This window comes from Falco punctatus (assembly GCF_963210335.1).
Source record: "Falco punctatus genome assembly, chromosome: 17".
In the NCBI taxonomy this organism is placed as follows: Eukaryota; Metazoa; Chordata; class Aves; order Falconiformes; family Falconidae; genus Falco; species Falco punctatus.
This window is the reverse complement of record NC_137597.1, coordinates 6,056,279-6,074,439: the sequence shown is the minus strand read 5'-3', so window position 1 is coordinate 6,074,439 and position 18,161 is coordinate 6,056,279. Positions and strand designations below refer to the sequence as shown.

Sequence of the window (18,161 nt, the reverse complement as noted above, 5' to 3'; positions counted from 1 at the left end):
CCTGAACCCACAGACCGGTGGCTGACAAAGGCGGGGAGTGATGCCTCTGCGCAAGGCACGGAGCGGCCAAAGAGCTGCTTAGGCTGAGGGTCAGCACTGATGCAAGGAGCCACAGCTGGGGCGCAGGGACCCCCGCAGCCCCCACTCTGGGCACAGCCAGGGCAGGGGGGGCGATACAAGAGGCTGGTGGTGGGTCCCCTCAAGCCTCGCACTCCACTGGCCCAGCCCTCGCCTTCGCCCCGGTGCTGGGGGCAGCGGGGTGCTGACAGGACTTTATCCGGGTTTCTGCATGTGGTGGAAAAACACTTGGGCCACTGAGCAAGAGGCTAAAAGCGCCTGGGGTCAGGCCGAGCAGCTGCCGGGGCCACGCTGGAAGGGCTTTGCCCTGAAACTGCTGCATCCACCCCGGCGTGCTTAAACCAACCACACGAGATTGCATTGCAGCAGGCTGGGACCTGGCATGCGGTGCGAGCCAGAAATAAAACTGTTTGTGTAGCAACTGAAAAAATAGCAACAGGAGCTAGGTGAGCTTTTCCCCCCCCCCCCCCCCCTCGGTCAGAAATACTTATTTATTTGGGTGGAAGAGATTTGTTTACATTTTAAAGGGGTTTTGCTTTGGGATGTGAGCTCCCCGGGCTGTCACCCAGAGCCTCTCTATGCTGCAAGCAGCAGTGGGAGTGCTTCCATGCAGGTCTGGGGCTCCCTGGCCCCAGCAAAATCTGCATTGCCCTTTCATGTACCACAGGCTTTTGGACACTGGTGTATACTGGGAGATGCTGGATACAGCACAAAACAGAGCCAGCAGGATTCAGATACAGGCTTGCACCAGGCTGTACCCCCGTGTTCGGAAGATATCACCTGCATTGCTGTGTGGGAGCCCCTTCCCAGCTGTTATTCCCACCTTACGGGCAGGGAAAGGGAGTCAGAGAACTGACCCGGGCTCCTTCAGATGGGCTTCGGGCTCAGCACCGAGCGCTGTGCCAACGCACCCTCCGCAGCGGCAGGGTCCGGGTGCAAGGAGCAAACTCCACGGCAGGCAGAGAGAAAGGCAGGTAGATAGATAGTCTGATAAGTGAGTCCAGACCAGTTATATACAAAATAAGAAAATAAGCACCCTGCAAGCACAGGGTCCCCCTGCTCTGGGGCTCAGGGCAACTCTCCCAGGGCTGCGGTTTCCTGCGTGAGCTGCAGCGGGCGAAGCACAAGGTCACCCCATGGCTGCAGGCAGAGCAGGGACAAACCTCCCGTGTCCCACACCTGCCATCCCTGCTGCTGGCGGTGCTCAACGCCTCGGCACTGACACGTAGGGAGAACTCCGCAAATGGCATCCAGGAGGTCAGACATGGAGAAAGGAGGGGGGAGCACGCCTGGAATCGGGTCCAAAAGCTGCATGTGGTGTGACCCTATGGGAAAGCAAAGCATCTTTTTGTAACATCACCACTTCCCAGAAAGAACCACGGAGCGAGACCAAAACCTGAGAAAGCATTTCATAAAGGCCCTTTTATCCACTGTGTGTAATTAGGCCTATCAGTGTGAATGGTGCATGAAGCTCCTGTTTTAGTTTAATAGAAAAAAAAAAAAAAAGAAGACTCAGCAAAGAATATTTATAAAGGTTCGTGTCATTCTTGTGCGTTTCCCATCACATGGGGATGTGTCAAAGGATCATGCTTAGTCCTGCAAGTGCTGAAGAGGGGTCTGGAAATAGTTATAGTGAAGCATGTGATCCCACTAGACTGGGAAAAAGAAAAAAAAAAAAATCCAGCTTGGAGGTAGGTCTTGGCTTTTACCCTTTGGCCGTCTTATTGCTTCTCCTAAGAACACCAGCAATGTCCCACGCAGCGAGAAATGAGACTATGAGGGAGGTAAAATGCCGCTGCACATGTAACTGCAGCCAGAACATGTAACCAAGCCCTCGGTGGTTCAGCTCCATGCAATTGTCATTGCAAAATACATCCTGAATCAGCACCAGCTGGCTGGAAAATGAAAGCTGGGCTGTTTGCTCCCCTCTTGCACCTCCCAAAATAACCAGCGGCTTCCCTGTACTCACCCCCCGGGCACGCTTGCTCCCACCCTTCCCAGCAATTCCGCGGGAGCTGCAGCGGGCATGGCCCCATCCTCTCTGTGCCCCTAGAAGTGGAAGGATTAAAAGGGCATTTTTGAAGATCACCAAGGTGTAAGTGTCTGGAAAGTGCTGGAAAACAGTTACCCCCTCCCAGTGCCCAGGGTCCCACGCGAAGGCTGTGCGGTGCTGTGGGGCACCTCCAGCAAAGAGGCAAACACCTCTTAAACCACCCCTGTTGTTTCCCCATTTATCTACATCTAAAGAAGAAATTAAGGACCTAAATTCTGTCAGCGTGGAGCCAAAGGTAGGCAGCACATTTCTTCAGGCACCTCCAGAAGCCCAAGCCTGGAGGCAGCGGCGAGTGCTGGGGGCTGCCCGTCTCCTGCCCCTGTCTCTCCCATGCCAGAGGAGCTGGCAGCATCAAGACCAAAGGATGCCAAAGGCTTGTTACTCCCTGAGCTCCACACAGGGCAACAGCAATGAAGGGGATATACAGCTCATGTCCCAGAGATTCAGCCTCAGATGAAAAAATACCCCTCTCTGCTTGCTTGCACATATTTATTCTGTGCGTACAACTTTGAGAGCAGAGAAATTCTGGTGTAAATTACTTGCATGACCTTTCCTGTATGATGACTTTACAGCTGGCTGCCCACACCTCAAATATAATTTCATTTATGCCATCATCAACACTTGCTGGAGAGACTGGCAGCTTTTATCATTAATGTTATCGGTGCTACTGTCACCCAGCGTTGCGGCAGCAGCTGGGCAGGCGATGGGCACGCAGGCGGGCTCCGAAGGCATTACTGCATCACACAGCCCTGGGTGACGCAGGATGGGAATGAGGACCTTGGATGTTTTCAGCCAGGCCTGTGATAGGATTGATTAAAATACTTCTTTTGTCCTCTCCTCACCCTTTCCCCACTCCAGCAGGAGCAGCACCAGCTGCTGTAGCCCCTGCTGAGTGTGGCAGGGTGGGAATCCTATTTTTCCAATTCTTTTTCCTGCCCTACAAGATCTCTTTCCAGGTGGCCAGCCACTGCACAGCCCTCAAAGGCCACCGCGCACAATGCTCCGCTCTCCCAGCTCCTTCTCCGCTACAACTTCTTGCACTTCCAGGGATGCGTGTCCGCAGCAGCCTCGCCCCAGCCAGAAAGCCCCCCAGGGCAAGAGCTGGCTTCATCACTTCTCGCCTGGAGATCCCCTTGTTCAGCCTCACCAGTCTCTAACGCGGTGCATCCAAGGTGCTCACAATGCAATTAAAAATGTGAAGAACCGCGTATTAAATTCAACCTGTTTTAAAAACAATGTCACTGGTCTTCACAACATCCTCCAACAGTAAATTCTGTGGGCTAATCAGGCACATGCTTTCTTTCTTTCAATCCCTTCTCAGCTATGCTTAATTACACTTAATTATGATGATCATGGTCTCTGCCTTCCTACCTACAATCCAGTTGCCCAGGAAAACGATGCTCTCCCAAACGCCTCTCCCCAGCTTGCAAAGCCAAATACCCGAGTTCCAGAGCCAGCAGGAGGAACGCAAACCCTCACATGGCTCCGCTCCTCGGCCACCATTAGAAAGCTCCTCTCGGCAGTTAAGACCAAGCAGGCTTAATGCAGGCAGCTACTCCATCCCCGCAGAAACAGCCAACAAGCTGAATCACACTTAAGGGACCGTTTGTTAAAACCCATCACAAGAGGCGAGGGAAAAGCTGCGGAGCACTCGTCCCAACCACCCCATCCACCTGCAGCTCTGCACCGAAGCAGAGAGCTGGATCCCAAACCTTCCCTCGGCTCCAAGTTCAGACTTCACAGATGTGCTGCTGCTGGCTGCGACGGCACCGGTGCATCCCTGCAGTTACTGTGCCTGTATAAACGCCGGGGAGAGACAGAGGTGGGAGCACAGGAAAACACGTGGCGTATGTCACATGTGCTTTGATCAAAGAACGTGCGTTCACGTCATGAGAAGGAAAGAGTCTTCAGAGGAAAAGACATTTCTGAGCATCTGTGCACGTGGCTGTCCTCAACAGCACTTGTAACGCCTGTTAGGCTAATTTGACAAGAGGAAAGAAAGCAAGCCCAACGCTGCCTACCATTCACTACGGTCTGTGCGGGAAGAAGTTGGTTTATAAAAGGGCTTAGATGAATCATACGAAGACTAGCACCAGTTTGCTAGCTGATGCTTGGAGAACACCCGTAGGCAAAATTCACCTTTTTGGCCCACGCAGCCTTGAGCCACACGCTGACCTGTAAGAACGGTGTGTGGAAGAGTCAAACCCAGTGCTCAGAAAGACCCCTGTGCAGGCTGACGTTTTATTGACACCACCGTTCCAGCAGGCAGTTAACTCCAGGGCTGCCTAACGAGCCTGCCAGGCAGCTCCTGGCTGGCCATGCCGGCAGGAGCTGCAGCTCAGCCCAGCCCCAGCAGCCTGGAGAGGCTCCTTGTCGCTGGGAATGGAGCAGCCTCGCCTCTTCCCCCTCCTTCCAGCCCAGCGAGCAGAAGGACCACCAGCAGAGGTAGCTTCACAGCTGTCTGGTGACCTGCGTACGAAGCAGGTCCAAGGGCAGAGCCCCTCTGGAGGGGAAAGCACGGCAACACCCTGCACACAGTGAGCCCCAGCATCATTAAGTTATTTATACCATTGCTGTTACTAGAAGATGCATCCCAAGTGTTCAGTCTAGTAATTTTGAGGCCCTTTGGAATGGCCCCAGGAAGTTCCTGGCTCTTATTTTCAGAAAAAATCAGGTCTCTTTAATCAAGCAGAAGACCCAAATTCTGAAGCTCCAACACAGCCAGCCACCATTGAGAAGCCTTGGCTTACCGATATAAATTAGACAGACAGCTTAAAAAAAGCCCTCAGCCTGTGTCTTTAAAGCATCAGCAGGCAAAAATTAAACTGGACACATTTGTGCTAAGCAAATTGTGCTAAGGAAAAAGAAAAAAGCTAAACTCACTAGACTGTCGCAGCTGCTTTTTAAAGCACTTTGTGCTGAACAAGTCTGCTATGCGGCTCGGCATCGCACTCTTCCTAGGCAAAGGTCGACAAGTTAGACCCAGCAAACCAGAAGGAATATTGCCAAATGCAAGAAAGCTCTGCTGCTGCCTGTCAAAATGATTCAAGAATCTCCCAGTTAATTTTTCCTCCAAGAAACCACGTTAATTAATGAACAGCAACAAGCAATAACAGATGAAATATGCCACACGAGCTACAACGGGCCAGACTCCAGGCTTCTGCCCCACAATCTGACTTTGTGCAGAGATGCAGATTTTATATCGACATCCAATTTCATATTGACATCCCTCTGCATAATTTAGGCAGGCAGAATTAGGTGAATACAGCTTTAGTATCAGCTTCCCCAGTTGCTCAGCTGGCATGAAACAGTGTTTCTCTTTACAGCACACTGTGCACCTCTAAACAGCAGAATTTGCAATACAATACCAGATCATATTACATCAATAAGCATTACAGCATGGCAAGATACACTTATTTTTTTTTAGGTGAGGTGCTGTGCCTGAGAAAATGCCACTCAGTCATACGAAATCCTCATACCGACTGTCCCATGAAAGTCAGTGACCACAGCAGGCTGAGCAGGCACCATGCCTGCAGGCTACACTGCTACGCGTACGTATATACGTCTACTGTAAATAAAGACATTTGGAGAACACTTACATGTCTGCACGTACGTATTTTGTTACTGTTTTCAGACTGTAAACTTTTTTTAATCAAACATTTGCTATTCATCCACATTAAAACAGGGGAAAAAAAATAGTCACTCTGTGCTGTCCACAAGCTTTCTGCATGTAACACACATTGTTTAATCATATCAGTCATAGCTAGAGACCTTTTTATTGCAGCATGATTTCATCTTCAAACTATTCCAATATCCACTTGTGTACAGTAGGTTACCCATTTATAGGTTTCTAATAAAAGCAAATCTTCCTTAAGTGGCTATTACTGGATTTCTCCTTCCAGCTGAGGGATAAGCAGAATCCTGGGCTTTAAAAAGATCTCTAGTGGGCTGAATAAGAAAGTGACAACTGAAGAATGTCATGGCAAAACTTCAATATGTTCTAATTACAGCACCATTAACGAGAAGAACATTTGTCAGATCGGAACATTCATCACGTTTAGCATAGACACACTGAAATCATCTAGTCACATAAGAGTCTGAAAATTTTCTGCTTCTCTAGTTAAATGCTACAGGAGGTAGTGTGGCAATACAAGGTAAGTTGCACCATCTGGAAATAATTAATCCTTTTTTTTTAAAAAAAAAAAATCAAGGCCTTTTAGGAATCTGCACAGTCTGTTGCTAAAGAAAATTATGTATTTATTTTCTTTTAAAAATTAACTGAAATACAACTTTAGGAAATACCTGTTTGTTACATTTAGATACATAGTTTGAGACTGACTTATTTCCAAAGTGTTCCTTCACAGAAAGCTATATTCACATGCACCTTAAATGTCTTCTACGTTCTCCACCATACTACACCTCATCACAATACTTACAATAAAAAGGCTAACCTGTAGATTTTTCAGACATTGACATTTAGTATGAACATCTGCAATGTAGAAGAAACCCTGAATAGTAATTTGATTGCACCAAGACAGATGTTGGCTGGTAAAATAATAAGGCACAGTACTATGTATAGGGAACATGGGTTGTTCTTTTAGCAACACAGACTTACTGACCTAGCTAGCCCGTTTGCGAGAAGTGGGTTTGGATTAAAGTCACTGCACTCCGCGAGCACAGGGACAACGTTCACCTATCCAAGACTGCTCTGATGACCCCAAGGATTTTACACATTACAGCAAGAGTTAAACTGTGAGATTATCAGTGGAGTTTTAGAACATGCAAGGGCTCTTTTATGGGAAGGCTGAAGCATATACACTTCCCCCAAACCCTTATCAAATTCATAATAAAAAAAATAATCAAGTGGTATCTGTGATAAGCACTGGGTATAACAACACGATGTCCAGTTTTCAAAACTGCCAGGTACCCACAGTTCTGAGTGCTCAACACGTGCAAACGCTACAGGTTTTTTCATGGAAGTCTCTCAGCACGGTTTGTGTTGAACCTCAGCTGAGTGCTGCAGAGAAGTACCACAGATCTTTCCCTGTTATTTTGGCTCTCCACTTCCACAACAGTATTAAATTTTGGCAGGCAGGGGATTTGTATCAATCATTTCAGCAGAGATCTCTGGGTGCAGAATCAGCCTTTTGCTTGTATGGCTAGGATTAGTAAGACATTGCTGAGATCATCATGTATATGTTTCACAGCCAAAACAGCTATCAGTATTAAACAAGGAGAGAGAAAAAAAAAGAAAGAAAAAAAAAAAAAAAAAAAAGCGCTGTAGTCTGCAGCAAACACCCCTTTAAAAAGGACCCTAGGTTTATTTTGGAGGTAGTTTTAAAGAGGATGACCATTGCAAAGAACCTCCACTGATAAAATTGCTGCTTAAAAAGTTTTCAACTGCATGAAAGTCCTAACAGGTCACAACACTTGTAAGCAAATTCAGATTGAGCAACACACTCACTCTTCCACAGAGGTCACTTTAAAGCTTTCCAGTTAGTCCGTGGTGAATTCTTAGGTCACCAGACAACTACAGTTCCTATTCAAGCTGGATGGGAAGGATAAAAAAAACACTCTAGTGAGGAGTATCTGTTGTACGCAGATCTCTAGAATCAGGTCACTGTTGTGAAACAAGCTTCACATTCAGCCGTCGGCGTTAGTAAGATCCAACCTGCAAAGAACTAAAGGCAGCTTGGGTGGGTGTCTCATCTGTGGTACTACGTTCTGCAGGGAAGAGGACTATTTCACTGTCCGCTGAGTCCCAATAAAAACAAGTTTCTCCCTGCAACTTGGACAGGCAGATATTTGGACCCCAGCATAAAAGCAATGTGTACCCGTTGGATGTGAAGCTCCTGCCTTGTCATTCGTTTCTATAAAAATACTGCTAAACCAAACAGTTCCTAAAAATGCAGACAGTAACAGAGCATGTTATTTACAACACAGAGACTAACAGCATAGTAAAATAGAGGGAACATTATAAGGAACATTTTAAAACAAGTTTGGGTGACTTCTATAAACGGGACGTCTGTTTTGCTGTAGACCCAAGTAATTTGCATTTGTTTTGTGCTGACTTCCTAGGAGAACATGACTGAAGTTCCAGTGGAACCTCGCTAGTGCTGGCAGATTAACAAATCTGCCAAGCGAATTTACCACAAAAATAAAGGCTGCTCTGTTACTCTGTTTAGACAGGTTTAGCTTTAGACTACTTTTAACATTCTAACCAGTACCACAATGAAGGAAAATGGTGAATTTCTGGCGATTTCAGAGCTCACTATTGTTTAGCTTTCCAAAAATCAAAGCATGAATTTGAGGTTTGATCGCACGTCAGTGGAGACAGACACTGTGACCGTGACCACCCTTTATAAATGACACCGTCCAGTGGCACAGCCCACGGTCCAGCCCTCCACGCGCGGCTGTGGGCAATTCACAGGGAACTCAGCGAGTCAAGTGCTTGCAGGGACGATTCCTCAGCTCTCTCCCAGATACAAGATCTATTAGCTCACTTGGAGGGCTCTCCCAGTTTGAGAATACCGTGTCACACCACTGACTGAAAGCAAACATTTTATAAAGAAAATGGAGCTTAGTAATTGGAAACAAGACCAAAATATTCTTAGCTGTATTCCCTGGGTTCTGAGGAAGTCCTTTTCAATATAGTACAAATCTGCTGATGCTGCCTCCTTTTCCTTCTCACCTACTGTGACTATACAGAGCCCCAACACAGTTAACTATGCACTTGATTTTAAAATATAGTAGTCCCAGGTAAGAAGGATCCAGTCTTAAACATAGACAATGCATAGCGGGCACCTTGTGCAGTCAGGTCATGCTGAAGAATTTTCTATATAAAAAGCAACGTTCTTGCCAGCCAATTACTTTATCTGCAGTTTTACAGCACCAACCTTAAGTGAGATTATTGCGTATACACCAGAGGCTGTTGTTACATTAGATTTGCCTCAGTAACTAGCTGCCAGAATTCACAGAATGATTATTCTGCATTTGGCAATTTATTGATGAAAACGGTTTAGAACCAAGATACTGCTCTGTGTTCCTAAGAGAAGACCTGTTTGTACAGCTCCTAGCGTACCAACACTCGCCCGTCTTCCACCAGGCTCCAGACACTACCGTCACTTTACAGTCTCTACATAATAAAGTGCTTTTCTATGCATCTTTCCTAACAAGGTATTGCTCCTGAAAGGTTCCTTTCTCCTCACTCAACAGGTGTATTTTGTAAAAATATGCATAGAGTAAAGGACAGAGGAGGAAGAAGAATGTTTCTGGTTTCTGAAAACTTGCAACATCTATTAGAGATTCTACTAAAAATCGATGGTATCTTCTGCCACTTCCCCCCCCCAAATCCACTTCCCCGATTCTCCATTCAAATAAAACTTCATTCAGCCAAGCAAAATAAAAAAATACCAGCCATACATTATTTTGACATGAACTATAAACATACCATAGGCGCTGGTATTACTTGTAGCTGCACAGAAAAAGGTTAGACTGTTATTTTAATGTTATTACTAAGCTCAATGAATTTACACTTGTAAAACAAAAGAACTTGGAAAAGCTATGTACACGAGAACCTCAGTTCAAACAACAGTCCTGGAAAATTTGGAGCTTTGGTTGTGTCTTTTTATACAGGTCTCCACCCAACATTTCACCAGTGCTGTAATTAAACAGAGCAGAGGAGAAAATGCAGCCCCATCTTCTCAAAGGGAGGGTCCTGTACTGAACACATGGTCACCTTATCTTAAAAATCACCTGGATAATTCCTTTGTTTGTATACTGAAAGCCTCCTTGTTTTAACATTGAAAAAAAAAACTGCTACAGAGAAACTCGTTAAATTTAAAACCTTCTGTTCATAAAAGCTCTAAATTGTATTTAAAATTGTGTTCAGGCACCTGGCAAGAGATCAGATGTTTTTGCACATGGACTCGGGCCATGTGGCTGCAAGAAGCAACAACCCAAACAAGTTGTGCTGTTGTCATTACACGTCACACCACCTTTTCATGTTCTTGGAAGATAAAGGAAGAGGAAATACAAGCTCATGTATTTAAAGAATGAGAAAACATAGGCATCTCTCTCTCAAAGACCTGAAGAAATACGACTAGACATAAAGCAATTCTTCCCATAACATATTTTCATTTGGATCTACCAGTTCTTGCACCTTATCAATCTTTCCTGGCACTTCACAATTTATGCTTCAAGTTCAGACAAGCTTCCAAATATTAGGCGAGCACCCCACCCCACCCCCATCATTTTCTAGTTACAGCCCTGGGCCTTAAAAATTTTCACTTGTCTGATAGGGGTGGCATGTTTGCTTTTTAATAAAAGAGCTCCATGTAAGTCAATGGAATTCACTCTACACACACACAAAAAAAATAATTTGTAAAATGACCAGAACGTCAAACATGGATGCAAAACAGCTCTTTAAGTTCAATGTTTTTGTGTTGGGAACAACACAGGAAAACAAACACACACACACCTGGCAGAACTGATGATTAAAATTTGAGCTCCAAAGAAACATAGGATTGATTCATTAGCCCTGAACAAACTGGCCCACACATGATGGACCAGTTATGATCTTGAATTCCCCTACTGGCTTTCCATAAACTTTTAAGGGAAGTAGCAAGTGTACAGAAGTTAGGAGTTTTATTTAGATATATCCTGCGCTTCATGGCATTTCTATGCTCCTTTAGAAAAAAAAAAATACTCAGATGATAAAATTTCAACACCAAACTCCTTTGGTGCCTATAACCCATGGTATTTTAAAAATCTCAGTCAGGATAGATAAGGGAAAAGCAGCACAGAGAAATAAAACTCTTCAAACATTAAGTTAGCAATTTGCAAGTAAGTTCCTAATGCATTATGTTAACACGTTTGTGCTTTTGACAACAGATGTAAAAATTTCCCCAGAATAAAAAGAGTTCAGTTGGAGATTAACTGAAAATACGTACTTTGAATTGACTTCTCTTGCTCTTTTAAGCAAAAGAATCTGTTAAACTGTCCTGATAAGAAATAGATTGATTCCTAAAACAGCATTATTAAATAGCTCATCTGCCAAACTGTCATTGTACTCAACAGCTGGGCTGACCTACCCAGTAATGTAATACGCACCACATTGAAAGTGAAACAATTGGAGAAAAATTAGCCCTTTAAACGTGTACATTTTGACTGAACTTTTTATATTCAAGATTTAGCCTCTAATAAAAAGTAAATCCATTAAAAACCTCTGCATTTAACTTCCTTACACATTATTTAACAAACAATTAAAATACAAGGTATGTATTCTGGAAATACATAACACTATTAGCTGACCAGTTTGGGTAGCACAGTACATAGAGGTATACTGCCATTGGAGTCGGATGTTAAATTAGCCCTCAGCTTGTTGGCCACTCCAACTACGGGGGGCAACTTGGAACCTATTCCTGTGAAAGAACTTGTATAGCTAGAAATCCGTTTAGCGGAGGTTTTATCAGTGCTAGGTGGTTTGGGCATTCGTTTACAAATCCAAGGGTGCCTTAAAGCTTGATTCGGAGTCATGCGTGTGGAAGGATCCCAGCTGAGACATTCTTTTAAGAATTCTATAAACAAGGGATCGTCGCAGCCTTTTAGTGCCGTCACCCAGTCTTTGTTCCCTGGAGCGCCTCGTATTTTACCCCGGCGCGATCGACTCCCATTGAGGGTCACTCTTCCATCTGCGTGTGTAGTTACAGTGCAGTAGCGAGGATGGCCCTTAGAGTTGATGAAGTTCTTGGCTCGCTTGGATTGATCCAAAAGCTTCTGAGGTGGCATCCCAAGAAGTTCCATCATACAAGCCAGTTGGTCTCCCTCATCCTCTCCAGGAAAAAGAGGGTATCCAGTCAATAGCTCCACCAGAATACAGCCAAAACTCCACATGTCTATGGGCATCCCATAGCGACTGCCCAAAATTACCTCTGGTGCCCGATAAAATCGGGATTGAATGTATGTGTAGACTCTTTGGTGCTCAAAACAGCTGGACCCAAAATCTATAACCTTGATTCCACTCCTCCCTTGCTGTTTTAGGAGGATATTTTCTGGCTTCAGGTCACAGTGTATGATTTTGTTTCTATAAAGGGCATCCAAACACTGCAGTATAGAGTGAGCAAACTTGCGCACCAGTTGGATACTGAAGCCCTGAAACTTATTTCTTTTAATCAGCTCATACAGGTTCATACTCAAGAGTTCAAAGGTCATACAGATGTGGTTCCGAAAGGTGAAGCTTTCCAGCATGTGAATAACATTCATACTGCCTGTTTTATCCTGCTTCTTCAGGTGCTCCAGAATCCGGATTTCTTCTGCCGCTTGGCGATGGAATCTCTTTTCATTGCGAACCATCTTTAAGGCCAAGTGTTGGTGAAGCTTGTGATCGTAGACTTTTGCAACTTGTCCAAAACTGCCCTTGCCAATGATTTTGAGTACTTCATACCGGTAGGCAAGATGGTCATGGGGCACGTGAATGTAGCTGCCTTGGTCATCATCGTAACCTCCATTGTTGGGACCGCCAATCACTCCTTGCCTCTTTTTTGCAGCTGGACCCACAAAGTAAATTTCAGAAAAATTAAATATCTCTTGCTGCTCATAAGCAGATAACTGATGTTTGTACTGTTTGACAGCTTGCTCCGGAGCTTGGGAAATGGCTTTATGTGCTTTTGAGGAACTACCACCACCTTTAGAAGTGCTTATTCCCTCTATACTTTTATCTTTTGTCAGGGAAGGGAGAGATCTTTCTGAACCAGTAATGCCTGCAGACTGAAGAGCATTACTCCTTCTGTTGCCAGAGTCCTCAAATAATTGCTCCACTTTGACCTGACTTCCAGTCAGAGGGTGATCCTTCATTGCAAGTTTGTTGCTAGAAATCTACAGATGGGGAGGGAAAAAAAACAACCACCTTTTAAAGGACAGACTAAGAATAAAAACAATACCACATGAAACAAAACCAGTAACTTTAACAGGGTTTTTTTGCATTTCTATCAGGAACAAATATAAAGCGTGGGACGTAAACTAACTCAAATTACAGGCATAGTTACAGAAGGGTACACAAAGAGAATGCAACATACTGAAACAAGCACTTGCACAAAGTTAGTGGTACTTTTTAAGTCCATAAAGGATAAACCCTAGCCAGTCACACACACAAAGACACAATACCTATCTTTACTAGCATGTACGGAGTCAGCAAATAGCTGGGGGAACAGCTATGTTTAGCTTTAACCGTGGGTGCAGCAACCAACCAACGACAGATGCAACTTGCACCTGTCTGAAACATGCAGCACAATGAACATGCAGGGAAGTGTCAGGAATATTGCAAAGACAAGCGTGCTGAAGGAAGACAAAGAAATGACAGCAGGAGATATTACGGCTGGTGTAACCAAGCTGAACAAGGAGCAAAGGATGACAGAGCAAGACAAGATAAACCATAGGTTTTTTTTCAACTCCCTGTGAAAGCATGATAGCTGCACAACTATCTTAAGACAGACTTGGAAGCTTTGAATAATCAAGAATATCTCTTACTCCAACTTAGTTGACAGCAGTCTGTAACCGCTGCCTCTTACTACCATATGTTAAAATATTTACATCTGAAATGAATGCGTAGAAGGTGAGAAAAGCCCTGTGAAATTTTTCAAGCTTGTCATTTTTACAATTTAGTAAACGCTGAAATCCCTGGAATTCAGTTCTTTACTAGAACAGCAGTTATTCCCCTTTTCTACTGACTGACACTCCATGCTGATAGACAGCAAAGAGGTGTTGTCTTACCCTGTGCAACACTGAAGAAGCCATGACTAGAGTAGCAACATCTGTTTTCCATTTTGTCCTTTAATCTAAAAATAAAGATTTGAGACACATGCCAAACCGATTCCCTGAAAACCAAAATAACTACACAGGAATCAAACAAAAAATATAAATAAACCTGCAGATCCACAGCAATAAAACCAAATTCCTTTTTAGTTACATACAATCCAACATCTCGGCACAGTCAGTAAATAAGGGAAGTGAAAGTTCTTGCCAAAAACAACTAAACACGTCTTTTAAGAGTCTGTCTGTTGGTGCTGCTTTGAAATGTTAGCTCTTGCTCAAAAGCCCCCCAAAAATGGACACTTCCTGCAGAAGTCAGTCCTTGTCAATGGAGACCAGAGGCCATTGGATATATCCTCCGAAGTTCCACTACTCTGGGTCCTATCAACTAAAAAAATACAGTGTACTGTAAAAGACACGCCTTTCCAGAAAGTCTTAAATAAAAAAAAACAAAGCCCAACCCTGGTAACTTAGGATAAACGCCTTTTTCTCAGAGTCTGGCTGAACCCCAGAGATAAGAATGACATTTTCAGAACTGGCTAAAAGACTATTCAGGCCAGCAGACTCAAACAGTAAGTTTACAAATAAACAGAGAACATAAGCACAGAACAAGGTTCACACTCATTTGTTTTCTGAGCTTTTGGGGTAGGGGGATGAACCAAAACAAAACAAGCCTGTCCTACAGCAGAAGTCTTATTTTCACGTCGGCAATCAAAACTTGGTATTCTTCCTAAATGGGTTTGGATTCTATGCACAACAAAAGCAGCTTTTTATCACTGTGGTTCATGATAGACAGAACTGCACCCTTGCAGCCAGCCTCCCTGACGCAGAGCATTGCCATGGCAGGGCTCTGCGGAGCAGCCTTCTCTAGCTGGAGGAGCTAATTACCTACCAAGACTCCAAAACATGCTACTATATTGTGGAAATGCTACTTAACTATGTAAATTTCTTTCAAGTATTTGATTTCCAAAAAATGGTGTTAGTGGCTGCATGTCATCAAGTGCAGCAACATGATGAAGTGTGAAAGCCTTGCAAACAGTGCTAAATCTAAATATTCTCCATCCAGGAGCAATAGCAACTCTGCTAATGCTGCCGTTCTCTAGCAAACATTTTCTACCTTTAAATCCCTAAATAAACAAAGATTTTGTTATTCCACGTATCCTGGAACTATTTCTTTAATGAGAAAACTATGGCTTTGGATCTCAAACTCGACTCAACAGCCATTCAAGTACCAAGAAGTTTCATTCTCAGGGGACTACCAAAATCATTTGCCACATGACGATGAGACACAAATACAGATCTATCTTAACCTGAACTCAGACGAGCTATGCTTATAGTCAGATGACTTCTGGGTAACATCAGCTATCTTTCAACAGCTTCCTTTCACAAATCACAGGCTGCACAGGTTTTGTTTTATTGATAAAGTGCTATTAGCAGCCAAGAAATTAGACTGACAACAAAAGTGGTGCCCTGTTGAAAATTTTCACATCCTTGCAAAACATCATTTTAATTGAGAAGGAAACAGTTAACCCAGTTCCTACACAACTGGGTTTTTGCAAAAGTGTGTATCAGTTACTTTCTGAAGAATGAATTAAACCCATGTATTCTCAAAGCAGAGATATTTATGTTCTCTTAAGCCAAGATGAAAAGAATGGACAGCTGTAGACACCAGAACTCTTCAATTCTCACGTAACACTACATCGTAGTACAAAAATCTTTCAAGGAGGAAACTGAACATCTCTTAATTCCAGATACCTTCCCCTTAAAACTGACCATCATGACTTCCATCCCTGCATCCTTCATCTCAGTTCCTGCTGGCAAGATACCACTATGGTTGTACTTTTTTGATGTGTCATCATGGTAAAACTAGGCATTTTATAATCCTTAATCTTGTCCTAAGAAGTTAACAGGCTTAGTGGCCAAAATACAGATGAAAAAATAATATACACCAGTGAAGCAAAACATTCATAGAGTTATATTTGTGTTTAACTGGATAGTTCCATTCTACCAATTTCTGTTCGGTTATGATCTGAAGTTACACTACTATTTAAACACTGCAGTTTAAAAGTTCCCACATCCTGGGGGGGAGGAATAAATTAACACACTACTCTTCGAGTTCTACTACTCCACAAATCTCTAAATTTATTCTGCTCTCCCTCAATATTGCCAAAAAGGGAAAACACAGACCCATGCTACTGAGTTTGCTCAGTGAACGGCACAGACCAAACTAATTACTAGTATCTGTTACAAGAAATTCCCACAAGGTGATGATTTTCAAATGCACTGCACTCAGTGAAACATCTATTTTCACTTTTTAGAGAGTGGGGTTTTAAAAAGCTCAAGCTCCTTCACTTCTGCCAGAATACAGCAAGAGCCAAAACACATTTAAACACCATAAAAAGGTCATATCAGCTAAACATGACCACAACCAGCTCACCTGAATCAATTTAAGGAAAGATACCATAACTGCACATCTGCTGAGGACACAGCACTTACAAAGAAGCAAATAAACACCTTCTGTTCATACAGAGCTATTTTGCTAGCAAAGCGGCACATAATGCCAAAGTTTTCAGAGGAGAAAGATACTTTTGTTAAATGTTTGGCAGTCATGCAAACCCACACTGTTCCTTCTGCTGCTCCTAAGTACTTATCTCTTGGAATTTTCATGAGGGAAACTAAAATGGAAACGTGCAAGAAGTACGTGTGGATTTACATACTTACTGACATACAAGGTGACATGGCCGAACACTTCAACCTTTTGCAGAATAACTTTCCTGATTTAAACATGAGCTGAGCGAGGATAGCAAGATAGGATTTCTGAGGCTGCCTAGCAAGTTCTACATTCAGCACAGTAAATACCACATCGTTTTTATGCTTAGCAAAAGCAACAATGTTGATAAACTAGTAGAAATCTGCAACATCCCACTAAATTTATTCTCAATAGGAAGACATCCAACTCCTTGATAGTTGCTGCTGCCAGACAACGCAAAGACCCAGACAGCTTTCAAATACTCACATTAGGTCTTCCAAGGGAAGGAAGTCCCGAAGGGCTGAGATCTTCATTTGTAGACTCTTGGTACCTAATCTGATCTATCCTCATATAGGAGTCATATAATCCATCTCCAAACCTGGCTGGAAACATCCCATACACAAACAGGTTAGTGACAACAATTCACGCCGATACAAACGCTGAAGCGTACCTCACTCAGTGCCAGGTAGTCCGTGAGATCATCACTTCATTCGTTTATTAAATGATCTTTAGGATTTAACTATGGCTTGATGTTAACACCACAACAGAGTGCAAAGCCCTTGGGAAATCTTAATTGGCGATACTTTTAATTTAGAGCTCCTCTTTTTTTTTTTTTTAAAAAAAATCAACTTCTGCACTGCAAAGATATCCTTAAGGTACACGAATTAACATACTCCCCATTTTCCCTTAAGTAGAATAATCCCGCACCAGCCCCACCAAGAACAACAGAAAAGGAGCATACACTGAAATTCTTGCCGGGACTACCCTTTAAAGTAGGTTATCCCTTAAAAACGCTGTGTGGGAATCACAGTTGGCAGGTCTGCCGCGGGGGGGGCGGGGGTGCCGATGTGCACGGCGCCTGTGGAACTGCAGCTCTCGGCCGTTACAATTAAACTGCAAATAGTGTTAAAAACTTTCACCGCCGCGCTCAGGGCGGACCCCACAGCCCCGGGCCACCCCGGCGGGCCCGCAGCCGGGTGCGGGGCTCCCTCCCCGCGCTCGCCCTCCCTCAGGCCGCGGCCCGGCGGGACCCCCACGGCCTCCACCGGGGCGGGCCCGGGGCCGCCCCCGCCCGCTGCCCCCCGGGCCGGCCCCGCGGCCGCCGCCTCACCTGCGCCCAGGGGCGCCTCCGGCTTCCTGCCCAGCAGCATGGTGCCGGGGGGGGGGCGGCCCCCATCCCCCGCCGGGCCCCGCAGCCGCCGCCCGCCCGCGCTCCGCCGGTCAGCGCTGCCGCCGCCAGGCTGCGGCCGCCCGCCACCGGCCCGCCCGTTGCCACGGGAACGGCCCCCCCCGGCCCGCCCGCCGCCGGCCGGCGCCTGCGCAGTGGCGGCAGGGGGGGCAGGGGGGGCGGAGGCGGCAGCGGGCCGGGCCGCGGGGCCTCTCGGCGCCGAGGGGCGGCCTGTCGCCGCGCCAGCCCCCTCCCCGCGGGCACTCGCTGCGTTTGTACCCGACACCTTCGCGTTTCATCGCGGA

General features: G+C 45.0%; 1 protein-coding gene across 2 annotated transcripts; it reads right to left on the bottom strand.

Annotated features, from left to right (window-relative positions):
* Positions 1–543: 543 nt before the first annotated feature.
* On the bottom strand, positions 544–17,994 carry DYRK3 (dual specificity tyrosine phosphorylation regulated kinase 3). 2 transcript variants are annotated; one of them, XM_080367597.1, is made up of 4 exons: positions 17,800–17,811; positions 16,956–17,071; positions 13,901–13,965; positions 544–13,006 (listed from the first exon to the last, which is right to left on the bottom strand). In XM_080367597.1, the coding sequence occupies exons 3-4, from the start codon at positions 13,922–13,924 to the stop codon at positions 11,435–11,437; spliced, it is 1,596 nt and encodes a 531-aa protein (XP_080223723.1). In that variant the 5' UTR covers positions 13,925–13,965; positions 16,956–17,071; positions 17,800–17,811; the 3' UTR covers positions 544–11,434. The 2 variants fall into 2 exon arrangements, with proteins under 2 accessions (XP_080223723.1, XP_080223722.1); XM_080367596.1 differs by lacking the exon at positions 13,901–13,965 and having other exon boundaries at positions 17,800–17,994.
* Between the last annotated feature and the right edge of the window lie 167 nt (positions 17,995–18,161).

Excerpts from the sequence above, each read along its gene's own strand:
- DYRK3 (XM_080367596.1), bottom strand. The coding sequence starts at position 17,839 with ATGCTGCTGGGCAGGAAGCCGGAGGCGCCCCTGGGCGCAG. Across the intron at positions 17,072-17,799 it reads GGAGGCGCCCCTGGGCGCAG|CCAGGTTTGGAGATGGATTA; the intron begins GTGAGGCGGCGG and ends GGATGTTTCCAG. Across the intron at positions 13,007-16,955 it reads CTTCCCTTGGAAGACCTAAT|ATTTCTAGCAACAAACTTGC; the intron begins GTGAGTATTTGA and ends CCCCATCTGTAG.